This window comes from Bombyx mandarina, chromosome 16, assembly GCF_030267445.1.
Source record: "Bombyx mandarina strain Sakado chromosome 16, ASM3026744v2".
NCBI classification, from domain to species: Eukaryota; Metazoa; Arthropoda; class Insecta; order Lepidoptera; family Bombycidae; genus Bombyx; species Bombyx mandarina.
The window spans coordinates 2064142-2080651 of record NC_143222.1 but is presented as its reverse complement, the minus strand read 5'-3'; the positions used below and the strand labels follow the sequence as shown (position 1 = coordinate 2080651).

Sequence of the window (16510 nt, the reverse complement as noted above, 5' to 3'; positions counted from 1 at the left end):
GGGGGTAAGTTTGCGCATGGTACACTCACGTGCAAAAACATTACTTACTCTGCGTCATAATGCTATTAAATTATTAAAATCAACATATGTATTTATTTATATATTTATTAGAACATCAACAAAACATATAGGTTAATAATTGTAATAATTTAATCTTGGGGTAAAATAGATATTCCTTCTATTAAGTCAAAACTAGAGCTGTTGCCAGGTCTTGGTTCAGTTGAAGCGAAGCTGGTATTTGTAATTTTTTTTTTCGTTATCATAATCTTGACCATCATCATCATCACTGTTTTCATCACCCGAGTCGCTATCATCGTGATGAGTCGACATAGGGCTCATCGGCGTAGTTTACAACTCGGTCGATTCGGTCTTCTTTTTTGTCTATAATTAATTATTTTTTGAAGATATTCGATTCGTAGTAATCGAATGTTACTTTTTTCATTTACCAGCTTCCGATTATTTTCTGTTCTTTTTTTCCATCTGAAGCCTAGCTCTTTCATAATTCGTCGTAAGCTTCATTCCGAGCCATTAAAATTTATATCTTCTTTAAATTTTTCGAAGCCTTTCTACGGTACGGAGTTTCGCTGCTTGTTATGTAGTTATTATGATTACATCTTTTTATTACAGATTGAACGAAACTATCCATTCCGGTAACTTTCTTCTTCCCTGATCTTTTCTTACCCGGAGTCCGAAACACGGCGAGAAAGCCAGAGCCTTTAGCTTCGTTAATAATGCACCTAACAGTACTCACTGATGTTTTTGTTGCTTCCGAAGTCTGTTTTAATTTTTCCATATCATTCTTCCCCTGTTTTATAAAGAAGCAATATACGTCGTACACAAATTTTCTACCCTTTCTTTTAAGTACTACACCAGTTTGTCACGGCATAGTGTATGTTTTATAAAAAATCAACAAACACTCAACAAATAGCAATGGCAACAAAGTCCACAAGCAATTATAACAAATAACTTAACGATTAATAACGATAGACTTTCCACTGTACGCAAGCGTACTTTTGGGAGCAAGCGGAATGAGGGCGCGGTGCGGGACGCAAGGTTCGACTGATCTACCAATAACGCGCTCGATACGATTTCCCCTGCCGTCGCGCCTCACCCTCACCACCAAAGTGATCTAAAATTCGGTTCTGCGCAGTCAAGGTCATTTGCTCAAGAAGTTTGCCGATTACTATACATGAATAAAGATATTCGGTTGTTAAGTGAATCATAAATAATTGTTTAGTCAGTTTTATTCTATGAACCAGATTCTTAGAGCCATGGCCGCGGGTCTCACGCAAAATCGTGAGCAACTGACTTTTCATGTGTACAATAAATAACATATCGAGTAAATTAGTGAAATTTAATTTCTCAGTGTTCTTTTTATATGGTACTTTGACGTTATAGGGATACTAAATCTTATTATATCTCACTTATAAGGGTATGACACTGAAAACAAAATATTAAATTAAATAACATACTTACAATAAGCTAATTCTGGTTATGTGTCCAAAACGTACACCGCGCATGTCGAATAGAAATATAAAACCAGGCGATGGACCTCTTTTGTATAGGCAGGCATCTGAAAATGATGACGATAATTTTATATAAAGCTCGCAACATCTATAAACCTCCTGCCCACTGAGTTTCTCGCCGGATCTTCTCAGTGGGACGCGTTGCCGATACGGTGATAGATTCTGCGAAGCTCTGCTCTTGTTGGGCCAATGTTAGCAACGCTCCGGTTTGAGCCCCGTGAGCTCACCTGCATGTTAGGGCGAAGCTGAAATAACCTCTCAAGGCTATCAGCATAGGTAGGCTAAAAAAATTTATCTCTAATATACTTTTAATACATATACATACATATACATACATATAATATACCTATAATACATCTTTAATAACAATGATTATAATAATAATGGCGACATTGTTATTTTTTATCACAAAAATTCAATATGATTACCTTAAATGTTATTATAGCACTCAAATTATGTTGATAACATTTTAAAATCATACGCCATACGACATTAAAGTGTGATAAGGATAATGTTTATTCAATATTAATAGGGGTTAAAGTGGGGGAGCGTGATGGGAGAGATGTGCTCCGCACTAAACGCTTCACTCTCTCCCCTTTGCCTTTTCATGAGTTCTGTCTCATGCGAGGCTCGGACGTGGGTTGTTGAGCGACAGGAGGTTTTAGTCAGTTCGACTCCGACATGTCCCGCCCTCCATCCGCAGTGGAAGGCGGAAGTCCGGCAAATTCCTCTTGACCAAAAAAAGGGGGTTTAAAGTATGAAATTTTCGATTTGTACTGAAAAATTGAAATTCGTATAGGACCAGTAATTACGCAAATAATAATTTTTGCGAGTTAGATTTTTATTACACGATGTTATTCCTTCACCGTGGAAGTCAATCGAGAATAAAGGTAACCCTAATGGGATGTTATTTTCTTTGTCTAGACTTTAATAGTTTGCGGTTGTAGAGAAGAGCAGTAATTTATTCAGAGTCCACTTATATGTGTTAGTTAGTTCAACCTTCACCCGGTTAAGAAACAAACCAAGAGGCAACATTGTCTTATTTTTACGATTTAAAACACATTAACGGCTCATAAAATACCCGGTGATGATAAGAATTACATGTTTTTAACATTTAACAAGATTTTTTTTTTCTTTTATTGCGTTAATGTGTAGCCGAGCTCACAGTCCACCTGGTGTTAAGTGGTTACCGAAGCTCATTAATTTTGGCCAAAATACAAGCTCTGGAATGAGTTCTCCTCCACGATGTTCCCTGAGCGCTGCCAAGTAGTGTTATACGCTGTTCACTGTGCTTAGTGCGAGTTTTTTAAGGTTCTCGATAGCGTAAAAGTTAACTCAAATTTGTATGGAGTTGGAACGTTTGCCTACGTTTACCGCTGGGGGCGCTGTTCCAACTTCATACAAAATTGAGTTAACTTTTACGCGATCGAGAACGCTAAAGAGACAATAAAAAATGTCGGTCGTACTATGCACGAATCCCTAAAGTACTTTAATTGGCTCCAAAAAACCTTGAGAGCGGTCCGGACATTGAAAAATCAATTTAATATCTGATTTATGGACAATCACAGAGGTCACATATTTTAAACATTAATTTAATAAAAACCTTAGTGATCTGTGACGCAAGGATATAAAAAAAAACTTCACACAAATATGTGTATGATTAATGTTAATGAATAAAACAGGTTAATATAAATTGTATTATCTAAGCAAATAATCTTCTTGGAAAAATTTATGCTTAATTATAATATTAACGGTTATTCCTTAAACTACGAATATTAGTAGATTATAGTGATGTGATGACCAAACCGGGGCTAAAATCTTCAAGCGGGTTTTCGAATTTTCAAAATAATATATCGAGAGGTGAAGTACCATTTGGTTTAAGCGACATTCTGCTTAAAATGCGAAATTATAATTAAAGATCCGTTTTATTATTGTTGTATTATTATTACTGATATGTAGTTTATATTAATTTGTTTCGAAATATCTTCTTTTTTCTATTTGAGTTCGGTTTTTGTTAAAGCATGTCTATTTACAATTATTATGAAATTAATTGACATAATTGATATTTTTGCTGGTGGTAGGACCTCTTGTGAGTCCGCGCGGGTAGGTACCACCGCCCTGCCTATTTCTGCCGTGAAGCAGTAATGCGTTTCGGTTTGAAGGGCGGGGCAGCCGTTGTAACTATACTGAGATCTTAGAACTTATATCTCAAGGTGGGTGGCGCATTTACGTTGTAGATGTCCATGGGCTCCAGTAACCACTTAACACCAGGTGGGCTGTGAGCTCGTCCACGCATCTAAGCAATAAATAAAAATGCTTCGCGATAAAAATAGGCAACGATCGTGGTACCCACCCGTATAAGCTCACAATATGTCCTACCACAAATAAAAATCCACCAATCTTAATCACCAGCTATGGTACCTACGTAACGGAACGCCTTATGTTGCTTCACCGTGGAATGCCATGTAACGCTTCAAAACTCCCATTTTAAATTATTTTATATATTATTATATCTTCAAATATTACAAACCGGTTCTTAATTATTTCCGTACAAAAGGCTTAATTAAAAAAATGCGTCAAACTCAATAACACATTCAAGAACATGTTTTTTGTTAGTACCTAAGTATTTGATTATTCTAATTTTTACCATAAATCATGTTACAAATAATATTAAAGACAAACAATATTATTCTACTCTCAATTTGACTACAAACTTTAACAATAAACAAAAGAGTATATATGCGTGTGTGTGTCAAATACATGGCAGTGTGTGTAATGCTTTATTTATTGATTTTAATGTATATTTATGCATAATTAAAAAAAAAATTGCATTCTGCCCTCCTTCTCTATATTCTCTATAAGTGTGAGAAATTTCATACTCCTTCGTCCGCGCAATTTTCTTAAAAAAGGTAGTTTTTGCTTTACGTATTAATATTCTTACGCCGGTAAGAGTAGCGCCATCTATCGCTGAATATAGAAGGTTCTAGTAGCACCTAGAACACTCAAGAAGTACAACGCCATCTATTGTTAGATAGCGGAAGCACAATACTCGAAATGAGTGGAATATTCTCGATAATTCTCGGGATGTGGTATCGGCTATAAAAGCGTTGCGGAGATATTACGCAGTTAGTTAGTAATCGGAACTACTCGAAGCGAAACAGCGAAAGGATCACCCGAAGCGAAGCGGAAGAAGCTAATTGAGAATTTTAAAGTGTTCTAAGCGTTAATACAGATTCAATATACACTTCGGTAGAATTTTTTATTTATCCCGTACCCCAGCGCGTAGCATTATATAGGTAAATGATAAGGATCGTGATTTTGTTTCCCACATCGATACATAGATTTGTTTTCTGTTCTGCATCTTATACATAAATGTATATACGTGGTTCAGGGCCTTATGACGTTGTGTGATGTGTTTCCTTAGCGACTGTAGATCACACGGCGTAAAAAAAACTCCAGGATCAGTTATTGTTATTAATCAGCTATCACATGGAAAGGAAGCCACCTGACTACGTCGGAAATTTGGCACTACTGCTCGACCACTCCGGTCGGAGACCTAGAGGTTGACCCAAGGCAAGGTGGAAGGATGTAGTACTGAAAGACAAAAGGGAATGCAATGTTGCTGACGAGGATGTCGAAGACAGAGCGAATTAGAGAAGTACAGTAAAGAAACCTGTCCCCACCACCATGTGGGTTAAATAACTGGGAAGAGAGAGAGAGATCAGTTATTGCTCCAGAAAGGCGATAAACCTCTTTGGTGTGGACCAAAAGCAACGGCTTAACACCGTAACTATCAATGAAGTACGCAATATCTACGTTCGAGATTGTATCGGCGGTGGCGAGTCAGCTCGTCGACCTTGTCACTCGCTAACTAACTCAGCATTAACATTCACCACAGTTTTAATTACTTACAGTGAATTCACATAGTTCATTGTCGATATACGAATTAAATACAAAAGTTAATATCATACATACAAATTACGAACGTATGCGGATTTTTTTTGTTCCATCAAAAATATACTAGAGGATGACCGAGCGTTGCTCGGTTTTTTTTTGATAAATTGTGTTTTTTAGAAATTATATTTAAATACGAATTACATATTGATAAAATGATGAAATACGAATAATATTTTTCGATCTTACCGACAGAATAATAAAAGTTAATAAAAATCAAAGTTATCGATAAAGTTGATTATTGAAAACACGAAGAAAACAACATTTTCTGAAAATTAATCATAGCTAGATCGATTTATCGCCCCCGAAATTCCCTGTATACTAAATTTTATGAAAATCGTTGGAGCCATTTCCGAGATTCAGATTATAGATATATTTATATACAAGAATTTCTCGTTTAAAGGTATAAGATAAGATAAGATATATTCTAGAAGCCAATTTCGATATTTCGTGAGACTAAAAGCCTCTGTTGCTCAACAACCCGCATCTGTGTGCTTAGTGCGAGTTTCTTAACGTTCTCGATAACGTAAAAGTTAACTGAAATTTGTATGGAGTTGGAACGTTTGAACCGAATATCGCCACCCGACTTAAAAAACACAAATTCGAAATCTTGATTTTGTATGACGACCGTACCATGCTTCGAACAGGAACCAAAAAAATTGGCCAGATGCTACCACAATAGTTGCCGGTTCAAACAATATCTTGCTTACAGTAATTCCTTAGGTCTTCGCGAGTCGTATACGTGATTTCAACTACTTTTACGATTTTATCTCGGGTTTTTTAGATATAGATACAACAGAGTTTCTCGCCGAATCTTCTCAGTGGGTCGCGGTTTCAATGCGGTTGTAGATTCTGCGAAGTCCTGCTCTTGCCCCAGGTTAGTATTAGTAAATTATTTAAATTCGAGAGCCTGTAAGCTTACCTACCGGACCGGGCGTATCTGGAATAGCCCCCTAGACTACCAGTGAATAGGTAGGGACAAAAAAAAAATGTTTTTTATTGTTTTTTAATTTTTTATTTATTTCTTAGATAGGTAAAGGAGCTCACAGCCCACCTAGTGTCAAATGGTTACTGGAGCCCCGTAAATGCGCCACTCACCTTGAGATATAAGTTCTAAGGTCTAAGGTAACAACGGCTGCCCCGCTCTTCAAACCGAAACGCATTACTGCTTCACGGCAGAATTAGGCAGGGTGGTGGTACCTACCAGTGCGGACTCACAAATCACAAACAAGTGGCCCTACCACCAGTAAGTTGTCGGTATATTACCCGACGTTTCTAATGCTTCACTTTCGTGACCGAAAAGTAGTTTTGATTATAATTCGTGGCATATTTTGTAATGTTGTTAGGTAATCGAATCATCAAAACGAACCAGCGGCCCGAAGTAATGTTAATAATACGAAGATTGCCTCTGAGCAGCTTTCATAGTTGTCGACCTTCGATCTTGACAGTGATGTTGTAGTCAAGTGACCACAGTCATAAATTTATTGGAGTCGGTTCAGTCGGGCCGATTTATAGCACTTAGGTAAGTGTAGTAATCTTAAGGACCTCCTTATTAGTATTATTAAGATTTTAAAATCTTGTTTTGACTTAATGACGTGTACACTTCTAAATTGATTTATTTTCGGCATTTCATTTTTAAACGGCCGTCTGGTGTAGTGGTAAGTGACATCGTCACTACACAAGGGGGTCGCGGGTTCGAATCCCGCCAAGGGAAGATATTTGTATGATAAATATAATTGTATTTTCCAGGGTTATGGATGTATATTAAATATATGTATGTGTATAATAAAAATCTTACATTTATATCCGTTATCTGGTACCTGTAACACAAGTTCTTTACGAAATATTATTTAATATTTATTTTAGTTTTGGGTACGCTGTATAGGCTTTTAAGAATTAAAAACATACATAAAAAAATTAGTATTGTAAAATATTACTGCGCTTATATCACTCTCTTTTCTTTTGTTTCTTTGCCAATCGCTACAGGTTTTAACCCATAGACACAGCCCACTGAGTTTCTCGTCAGATCTTCTCAGTGGGTCGCGTTTCCGATCCGGTGGTAGACTCTGCGAAGTACGGCTCTAGCTAGAGCCAGTGTTAGCGACACAACCGGTTTGAGCCCCGTGAGCTCACCTACACGTCAAGGAGAAGCTGATATAACCTCTCAAGGCTATCAGCATAGCTAAGAAAAAAAAGCTACAGGTATTTAAGAATGATAAATTAATAAATATACAGATATTGAATATTGTTATTGCTTTCCGGTGAAGTGTTGGGCGTGATTTATTAGCTCATGATGACGTGTTGGAATAGTAAGAAGTACCTTCTGTGGATACATCGGATAACGACGCGACGTGACGCAACGTCGAGTTGAACATAAAAGCCAAACTTACAAGCTCGCGCATATCACGTACTTTTTATTTCACAAAATAATTATGGATAAGCTGAAGAGGGTTTTAAGTTCATCATATTTGCAGTGTATTTAATAGATAATGGCATAATGATAATAATCTGAAACCATTGTCAGATTTTAGTTGAGCTTTGAGAGTTCCGTGCGAAGTTATCAAAGAACTAGAAATATCTACATATACTAGATATAGTAATCAAAGAACAAGATATATGTATGTATGTGTATATTTATATATATTTCAATGGATTGGTACACCGCGCGTAGTTCGTTTTCTAATGATTCTTGTCCACCTGATGGTTGTCTGGAAGAGATCGCTCTTAGCGATAAGACCGCCAGTTGTACTTTTTTGTATTTAATGTATCGCAAAACAGGCAATAAAAAAAACACCTATCCTGTGACACGAGATTAAAGTCTCAGTTGTGTTTATATCCTACCCTTCAGACCGGACAACAATAATTCTGCGCAGAGGGAATAAATAGGACGACAGAACCTACCCGTATGAACTCACAATAGGCTCTATTACCAGCAACATTTACTTCGGTTTGATTTATATAAAACGATGTTATTCCTTCATCGCGGAGTTATCTGGTGCGAACGAGTTTTTTTTTATTGCTTAGAGACGAGCTCACGGCCCACCTGGTGTTAATTGCTTACTGGAGCCCATAGATATCTACGACGTAAATGCGCAACCCACCTTGATATATCAGTTCTAAGGTCTCAGTACAGTTACAACGGCTGCCCCGCCCTTCAAACCGAAACGCCTTACTGCTTCACGGCAGAAATAGTCAGGGTGGTGGTACCAACCCGCGCGGACTTACAAGAGGCCCTAAACGTGCTGATAAGGTACGCGTATGAATATTTGCGCCTACCTTTCATACCTAAGCATTTATAACCTAACCATTAACTTTAGTTTTAAGTCCCTTATCGCGGTAAACGTCAAATGAATCCCTTCCCAAAAATCCGGGTCGTTTCGAAACTTGACAGCTGTTTGACACAGATAACCCCCAGACACAGATTGGGGGTTATCTGTGTTGACAGAGCACGCTGCTCGAAAGTCAATTAATAGAAATGAAAAAGCCCACTGAGTTTCTGGCCGGATTTTCTTAGTGGGTCGCGATTCCGATCCGGTGGTAGATTCTGCGAAGCACTGCTTCTGCCAGGGCTGGTATTACCAAATTCGCCAGACTAAGCCCCGTGAGGTCGCCTACACGTTTGGTGAAGCTAGTATAACCCCTCGAGGTTACCAGCATAGGTATGCAAGAAAAGAAACAAGTGAAGGAGAGTTTTTTTAGATAAGGGACAAAGAAAGAACATTACATTTAACTGGTGGCAGGACCTCTGAGTCCGCACGGGTAGGTACCACCGCACTGCCTATTTCTGCCATGAAGCAGTGATGCGTTTCGGTTTGAAGGGTGGAGCAGCCGTTGCAACTATACTGAGACCTTAGAACTCAATATCTCGAGGTTGCGTTATAGATGTCTATGGGCTCCATTAACCACTTAACACCAGATGGGCTCTGAGCTCGTCCACCTATCTAAGCAATAAATAAATAAATAAATAAATAAATAAATAAAAACATTAATATTCACCTTCTGTCCCGGATTTAAGTTTGATATCATATACATTTACACGATACCAACAAATATATAATTTCGTAACTTAACATTACAACACAGTGCGTTCACATTTCGTGTTCGGTTGAAAATTACGTAAACCTCATATTTGTTTAAGGTATCTGACATAAAAAGTTTGAGCGCGTTACGAAATCGCGTGATTTTGTTTAACTCTCTCATCCACGATAATGTGTTATGGTATGATAGACTGATGCGAGGTTGTCTATTTAGATAGATTGGGATACAATATCGTGGAAGCCCTCATCACCATCATCATGGTTCCAGGCTGGTTTTGGCCACGGCGACCAAAATTTTCTATTTAATAACTTAAAAGCTAATATCCGCGCCTCTCCTGCGTTCTAATATGGCTATGGTAGCCTATCTTGTTCTTAAACGTGCGCAAACAGAAGCTGCATGTAAGAACTGGTGGTAGGAGCTCTTGTGAGTCCGCGCGGGTAGGTACCACCACCCTGCCTACTTCTGCCGTGAGGCGTATCGGTTTGAAGGGTGGGGCAGCCGTTGTAACTATACTTGAGACCCTAGAACTTGTATTTCAAGGTGGGTGGAGCATTTACGTTGTAGATGTCTATGGGCTCCAGTAACCACTTAACACCAGGCGGGCTGTGATCTCTTCCACCTATCTAAGCATTAAAAAAATAATACCATAAACGAAGTTGTAAAAAATGATAGAAAGCGGAAACCCTAAGCGTATTGGGATAAAGTAGCATCTTTAACACGCTTTTATTAGCTTGGTATGTACATATACATGTGTTGATTTGTATACAACGGAAACTTTAAAAGTAATTTTCACTAACTTAAAAAACACGTTCGATTAACTTGATAATAGGCACAATCGCAATCAAGGACCGATGGCAATGCAATGATTTTATAAATTCGCTCTAATAACCTGACCAGTATGTATACAAGATGATAAAATATGAAATTAATTGTTGGTTCCGTTTGATATTAAGCGTGTTTTTTTTGTGTGTTTTATAAAAAAAAATTTTTAACAGTCGTAGTGGCATAGATGATAACCGCCAACATCCTTAACTATTTTAGTGCTGATATTATTTTGTACATATTTTAGCAGAAACTGCTAATTTTTTTTAATAAAAGTACCTTATAAGAATATTTAATTAAAAATAAATTAAAAATTCAATGCTAAATTCCCAACAAAATAATTTTAAATGGTTATTTATAAATGTTATTAACTTATTAAAAACGTTACACATGCTTGCCCAAAGACACGTCCGTACAGGTCGATACCTTAATACCGTAAAGGTCAAACCGTAAATAGTCGGTATTCCGACGCTCCGCACTTTATACGCATTAATAGAGTCGATCTATCAACGGTTCGCGCTCTAAGGGTTAAGCAATGATGTCAAAGTTTCATCAGAGATGTACAACAACTGTATGTACCCTTTATACCTGAAAGAACTACAACCTCGCGTCAGCAAAAGGCACTAACCTAAAAATGTCAAGGTTTTGTCTGGCCTCTGTAATATCCTCTAAGATTTTAAATTCTGATACAATTCTTCGGTTTCTTTCAATGGGTCTGGTAAATATAATATTTTTTCCGAATTCCCCCCTACTTTTAATACGCTTTTATTAGCTTTATACGTATGTAAGTATGTAACGGAATCTTTGAACATGATTTTGAATCCTTCAAAACATCGGATTAACTCGAAATTTGGCATACCTATTAAGGACCGATGACAATTCAATATTTTAAGCAATTTGATCCGTTATCCTTATTAGGATAATCAGGATTAGCGATTTTTTTTATTTTCATGTGACGCGGAGGGTCTGCGTCAAGACCAAGAAAGGAAACTACCGGGCACGCCGATCACCTATTCCTCGGATAAGTTACCGACTGATTCAGATGAAATTTTTGAAAAATTGAAAAAAAATATTTAAAAAAAAATAGAAATTCAACTAAAAAATGAAAAATAAATAATAGTTTGAAAAATACGTTTTTAAAAAAAATCCAACTAAAAAAAGGAAAATAAATGATACTAAATTTGAATTACAAATAGTGTTAGAAAAATGATTTTATTGTAAAAAAAGCGTGGGGTGCATGGTATTATTACTTATAAATATTTGACGAACAGATATGAGCAGAAGGGTTATTTTGATAATATCCTGAAAAGCACACACACTTCAATATATATTTTTAAAGTTTAAGCTCGCGTTTTTTTTACTGTCCTTATATTTATTTCGGCATTACGAATACTACGAGGTTAGTTTTCGTAATCCATGACAAATTAAAAGTAGTTCAATTATAAATATATAATTTAATAAAACCTATTGTTTTTTTTATTGCTTAGGTGGGTGGACTAGCTCACGGCCCACCTGATGTTAAGTGTTTATCGGGGCCCCATCTACATCTATCTACAAAGTAAATGCCGCCACCTACCTTGAGACATGAGTTCTAATGTCTCCGTTTTTACAGTACAACGTCTGCCCCACCCTTAAAACCGAATCGCATTGCTGCTTCACAGTAGAAATAGGCAGGGTGGTAGTACCTATCCGTGCGGACTCACAATACGTCCTGCCACCAGTATTGTACTATTAGAAGTGAATAAGCGATGAAGAAATCTTACCTAAAGTCATGAAGAGCAGTTTGACTCCGGTCTCAAGGCTGTATTTCGACGGATCTGTATCGTGGAGCCTGTGGTAGACGATATCGTAGCCATCGCAAGACTTCCCTGGCAGAAATGAGAATTCTCTGAAACAATTTTTTTTTCATCATAAATTTCATAACTTATCGTCTGGTGGTAGGACCTCTAGTGAGTCCGCACGGGTAGGTACCACCGTCCTGCCTATTTCTGCCGAGAAGCAGTAATGCGTTTCGGTTTGAAGGCTGGGGCAGCCGTTGTAACTATACTGAGACCTTAGAACTTATATCTCAAGGTGGGTGGCGCATTTACGTTGCAGATGTCTATGGGCTCCAGTAACCTTTTAACACCAGGTGGACTATGAGCTCGTCCACCCACCTAAGCAATAAAAAAATATATTATATATCGTGAATGTTGAAAGCAGTGATTCTCAACCTTTTTTTTCCGCGACAAACTTTTTTTTTCAACTATTTCAAAATTTGACGGCAAAATTACGACCTATACATATACAAGTATGTATAAATTGTTCTGTATGTCTACGCGATGGAATGCATTCTGAAATACAGTAACTTTTTATATTTTAACCATGTAGTGTGCGTTATCCAATACGTGCTTTCTTACCTGTGTAATTTTTTCCCTATTATCTATATATATTTATAAATGAATTGCTGTTCGTTAGTCTCGCTAAAACTCGAGAACGGCTGGACCGATTTGGCTAATTTTGGTCTTGAATTATGATAGATAAATATGAAAATGCTCGGAATTAAATAAAAATAACAATTTTGTTTTTCCTTTGATGTGTCCTCCGTCGGACGGGTTCGTTTTATTTGCTTTAAGTTTATTTTATACAAAAGTTAAGGTCTTTTATTTATCGATTGAGGCACTACGAAGTCTGCCGGGTCAGCTAGTAACACATAAAACAAAACAAGAATGTTGGCAAGATTTAATTAATAGACAACAATTATTTCAACTGTATTGTCGATATAATCAAATTCACACGGCGAATCAACAACAATAGCATTATTAAAATAAAAAAAATGAAACTTCTTAAATAAAAAAAGCCTTTAATTATTTCATACGAGCTTCGACAACACACAAAAAATTAGATTTAACAACCGGTTTGCACCGCATCTCGTTACGAGAACGAATGCTTCAGAATCATTAAAATCACACGTAATTATTAGATTATACGGAAATTTTAGACGCGTGGAATATAAGCGTACAAGTCCGCCAATTAAAAAAAAAAGAACAGGAAATTCTTACGTCCTAGATAAAGGGCATTACTTCCTTGTGGCTTGTGTGTGAGGTAAAACGTGTTTTTTTTTTCCGAAAATTTCGCATATCAATCAGTCAAATCATTAGGAAAACCTGGACATGTTTGCTCGGATAAAAGTAAAATAATCCCTACGTTTAAAAGTGCATGTTTCAATTAAACTTTAAAGCTCAACTTCGGTGAGAAGATACAGCAGTGGTAGCTGTAAAAACAATGAGACAATACGTTACAGTGGAAACGCGAGGAAAGTGAAAAATTCAACTACATATTCCACTATCAAAATCTCATTTTATTCCTATCTTGTTTCTTAAGGGAAGATGGATGACCAGGTAATGAGCTGGAATGTAACTATATAGATACAATAAGAGCAGGATAATTAAAGTTGGAAGCGCCTTCAGCGTTGGGAACCGGGTTTCTCATGCCTTGGACTTGCCTATGTCCACGACCGACGGTAAACTATTTACCATTAAAGCAGATTTATAAGCTCCTCAGTCTTCTGTCAATAAAAAGTTATAAAGGACAATGCCCAAAAGTGGGCCAACTTTATGTCAAAACTATTTGTATTTGAAAAACTATGCCTTATTTTTTCACGTTGTTTAGTTTATGTATCAACATTTCTTTCAACCTGGCATTGTTTTCTAAAAAAATAAATTACTTATTTGATAACATCCCAAAACTATCCATGCCATAGTTTTTAAATTCGCCAATAGGCAAAAGGCTTAGCCCATACAGCCTTATAGCAAACCTATACGCTGTCAAACGAAAGAGTTGTTTGTGACTTGGACAACAAATTAAAAAAAAATTGCTAATGCTTATAATTCACAGGCTTCTTAGTTTACTTTTGTTCAATTCAATATTTATTGTAATAATAATTATTACTTAAAACCATGAATTATTTAATATTTTTAGATATTAATGATTCCATTAGTAAAAATATCAATGGCCTACCATTACTCTATTCTTATTATATATGATCAGAGAGTTTTGGCAGCAACCCGGGTGAAGCGTCACTTGAATTTTTATTTTAATGTTTTTTTAATAGTTTATTGTGTAATTTGTATTATTTGTATTTGTAATATTGTGTATAAAAGGTCTGCGTAAACTCATGCTCAGTCAATGTGGTATTCGTAGAGTTGATGTCAAAACTCCCAAAAAGCAATAAAAAGAGATACACCGGCTTTTTATTGACATAAAAAATATATAACTTCGACAGACTAGGCTGTATAGACTAGGCTGTATAGGCTACGCTCTTTGCCTGCTTATTGGTGAATTTAAAAACAACAACAACAATATCGTTGCCGGCTTCCGGATTTTCATTTCATTTTATTATTATTATGAGGATATAATAATAATAAAATGTACGTAAGGGCTTATTTCTAGCAACATAAACCACAATTAACTTATTTAATACTGTAAATAATTATGAGAGCGATTATTGATTTCGAAGAAAACAATTAACAACTTAATTTTAGCTGCAGAAAAAAACAGATTTCTCTTAAACCTGGATGAGAATATAAAAATCGTTTTCTGAATATGAAACGATATTTCTTTGTCTATCAAATTAAGTTAAAACCATCATGACAGGACAACTTTTTTTAGGGGCCCAAACGCCCATAGAAAATGGGCATTGTCCTTTATATATCTATAGAATTAATTAACTACAGATAATTCCCACAATTTTTTTTTTTGTTATTGCTTAGATGGGTGGACAAGCTCACAGCCCACCTGGTGTGAAGTGGTTACTGGAGCCCATAGACATCCATCCACAACGTAAATGCGCCACCCACTTTGAGATATAAGTTCTAAGGTCTCACGTATAGTTACAACGGCTGCCCCACCCTTCAAACCGAAACGCATTACTGCTTCACGGCAGAAATAGGCAGGGTGGTGGTACCCACCCGCGCGGACTCACAAGAGGTCCTACCACCAGTAATTACGCAAATTATAATTTTGCGGGTTTCATTTTTATTACATGATGTTATTCCTTCGTGATCAATCGAAATCAAATCGAATGTTGAGTACGTATTTCATTAGAAAAATTGGTACCCGCCTGAGATTCGAACATCGGTGCATCGCTCAATACGAATGCACCGGACGTCTTATCCGTTAGGCCACGACGACTTCGACTTCGACACAAATGAAAAAATTTGGTGGATAGACTTATGTTGTTGATGTTGTTGTTGTTGTAGTCCTATGCTACCCTGCTGGTACATAGGGCCCTCACAAGTTGTATCCGCTTGACCCTATATTGCGCTTGCTTCTTGACATCACTCAAGGTCACACTGGCAGTCCTCATCTCACTCTCCACAGTGCGTCGCCAAGTATGTACAGGGCGAACAGGTCTTCTCCAGCCACGCGATTGCTACTCAAACGCGATTGATGCTGCGCCGTAGAGTCTGTGCTATCCAACGTCATTTCCGACGGGCAATGTTTTGCGCGATGGGGTTTTGGTCATATTTCTACAGATTATTAGATAGACTTATAGCCGCACAATAATTCACTCTCGTAAGATTAAAGGTCACGACCCCTAACGTCGAAGAAGCGTCTGGATCTATATTTAGACCTAAATCGATTACCATAAAGTACTACTGGTATTATAATAACCATCGTTGTTAAGCAAATTCGGATTATTTTTCGTTGTTTTTCGAATTAATAAAAATATAAAAGTCATTCCTATAACGTGAGCATTCTCGGTAGAAGTAGTGTGGGTACAAGACGGACCGACGACTTATTCGCGGGGATCCGCTGGATGCAAGCAGGATCTATCTTTGTGGCGAGGCTTGGGAGAGGCCTATGTTCAGCAGCGGACGTCTGTGGGCTAATACAATAGAGCATTCTCCGATGCAATAGAGAGAAACAATTCAAAAAATAAAGGTCGCTCTGAAACGCCTTGAATCATTTGTGATGGCGTAGGTTTACGTAAAAAATAACTTTTGGGGAGATATACGACAAAAGGAAGATCTTCCACCGAGCGGGTGATATTGCTCGGCAGACCGACGGTCCCAATGTTCTTGTTCGGAACTTGTATATATGCGCTTTATCTTGAAAATGTCGTAAGCGAGATTCAGGCATTCGTCAATTATCTTGCGTTGTGTGATGGCTACCCGCCACAAACTTAT

The 16510-nt window shown here is 37.2% G+C and overlaps 1 protein-coding gene and 1 long non-coding RNA gene across 3 annotated transcripts in view; both read right to left on the bottom strand.

The window, feature by feature from the left end:
* Positions 1-16510, bottom strand: part of LOC149501205 (uncharacterized) — a 69687-nt gene that overhangs the window by 17423 nt on the left and 35754 nt on the right. The window lies entirely within an intron of this gene.
* Positions 1-16510, bottom strand: part of LOC114243242 (alpha-tocopherol transfer protein-like) — a 37650-nt gene that overhangs the window by 15064 nt on the left and 6076 nt on the right. For both annotated transcript variants that reach the window (XM_028174662.2, XM_028174672.2), the window contains exons 2-3: positions 12104-12228; positions 1477-1573 (exon numbers count right to left, since the gene is read on the bottom strand). In XM_028174662.2, the coding sequence (XP_028030463.2) occupies positions 1477-1573; positions 12104-12228 (222 nt within the window). The remainder of the gene's footprint in view (positions 1-1476; positions 1574-12103; positions 12229-16510) is intronic.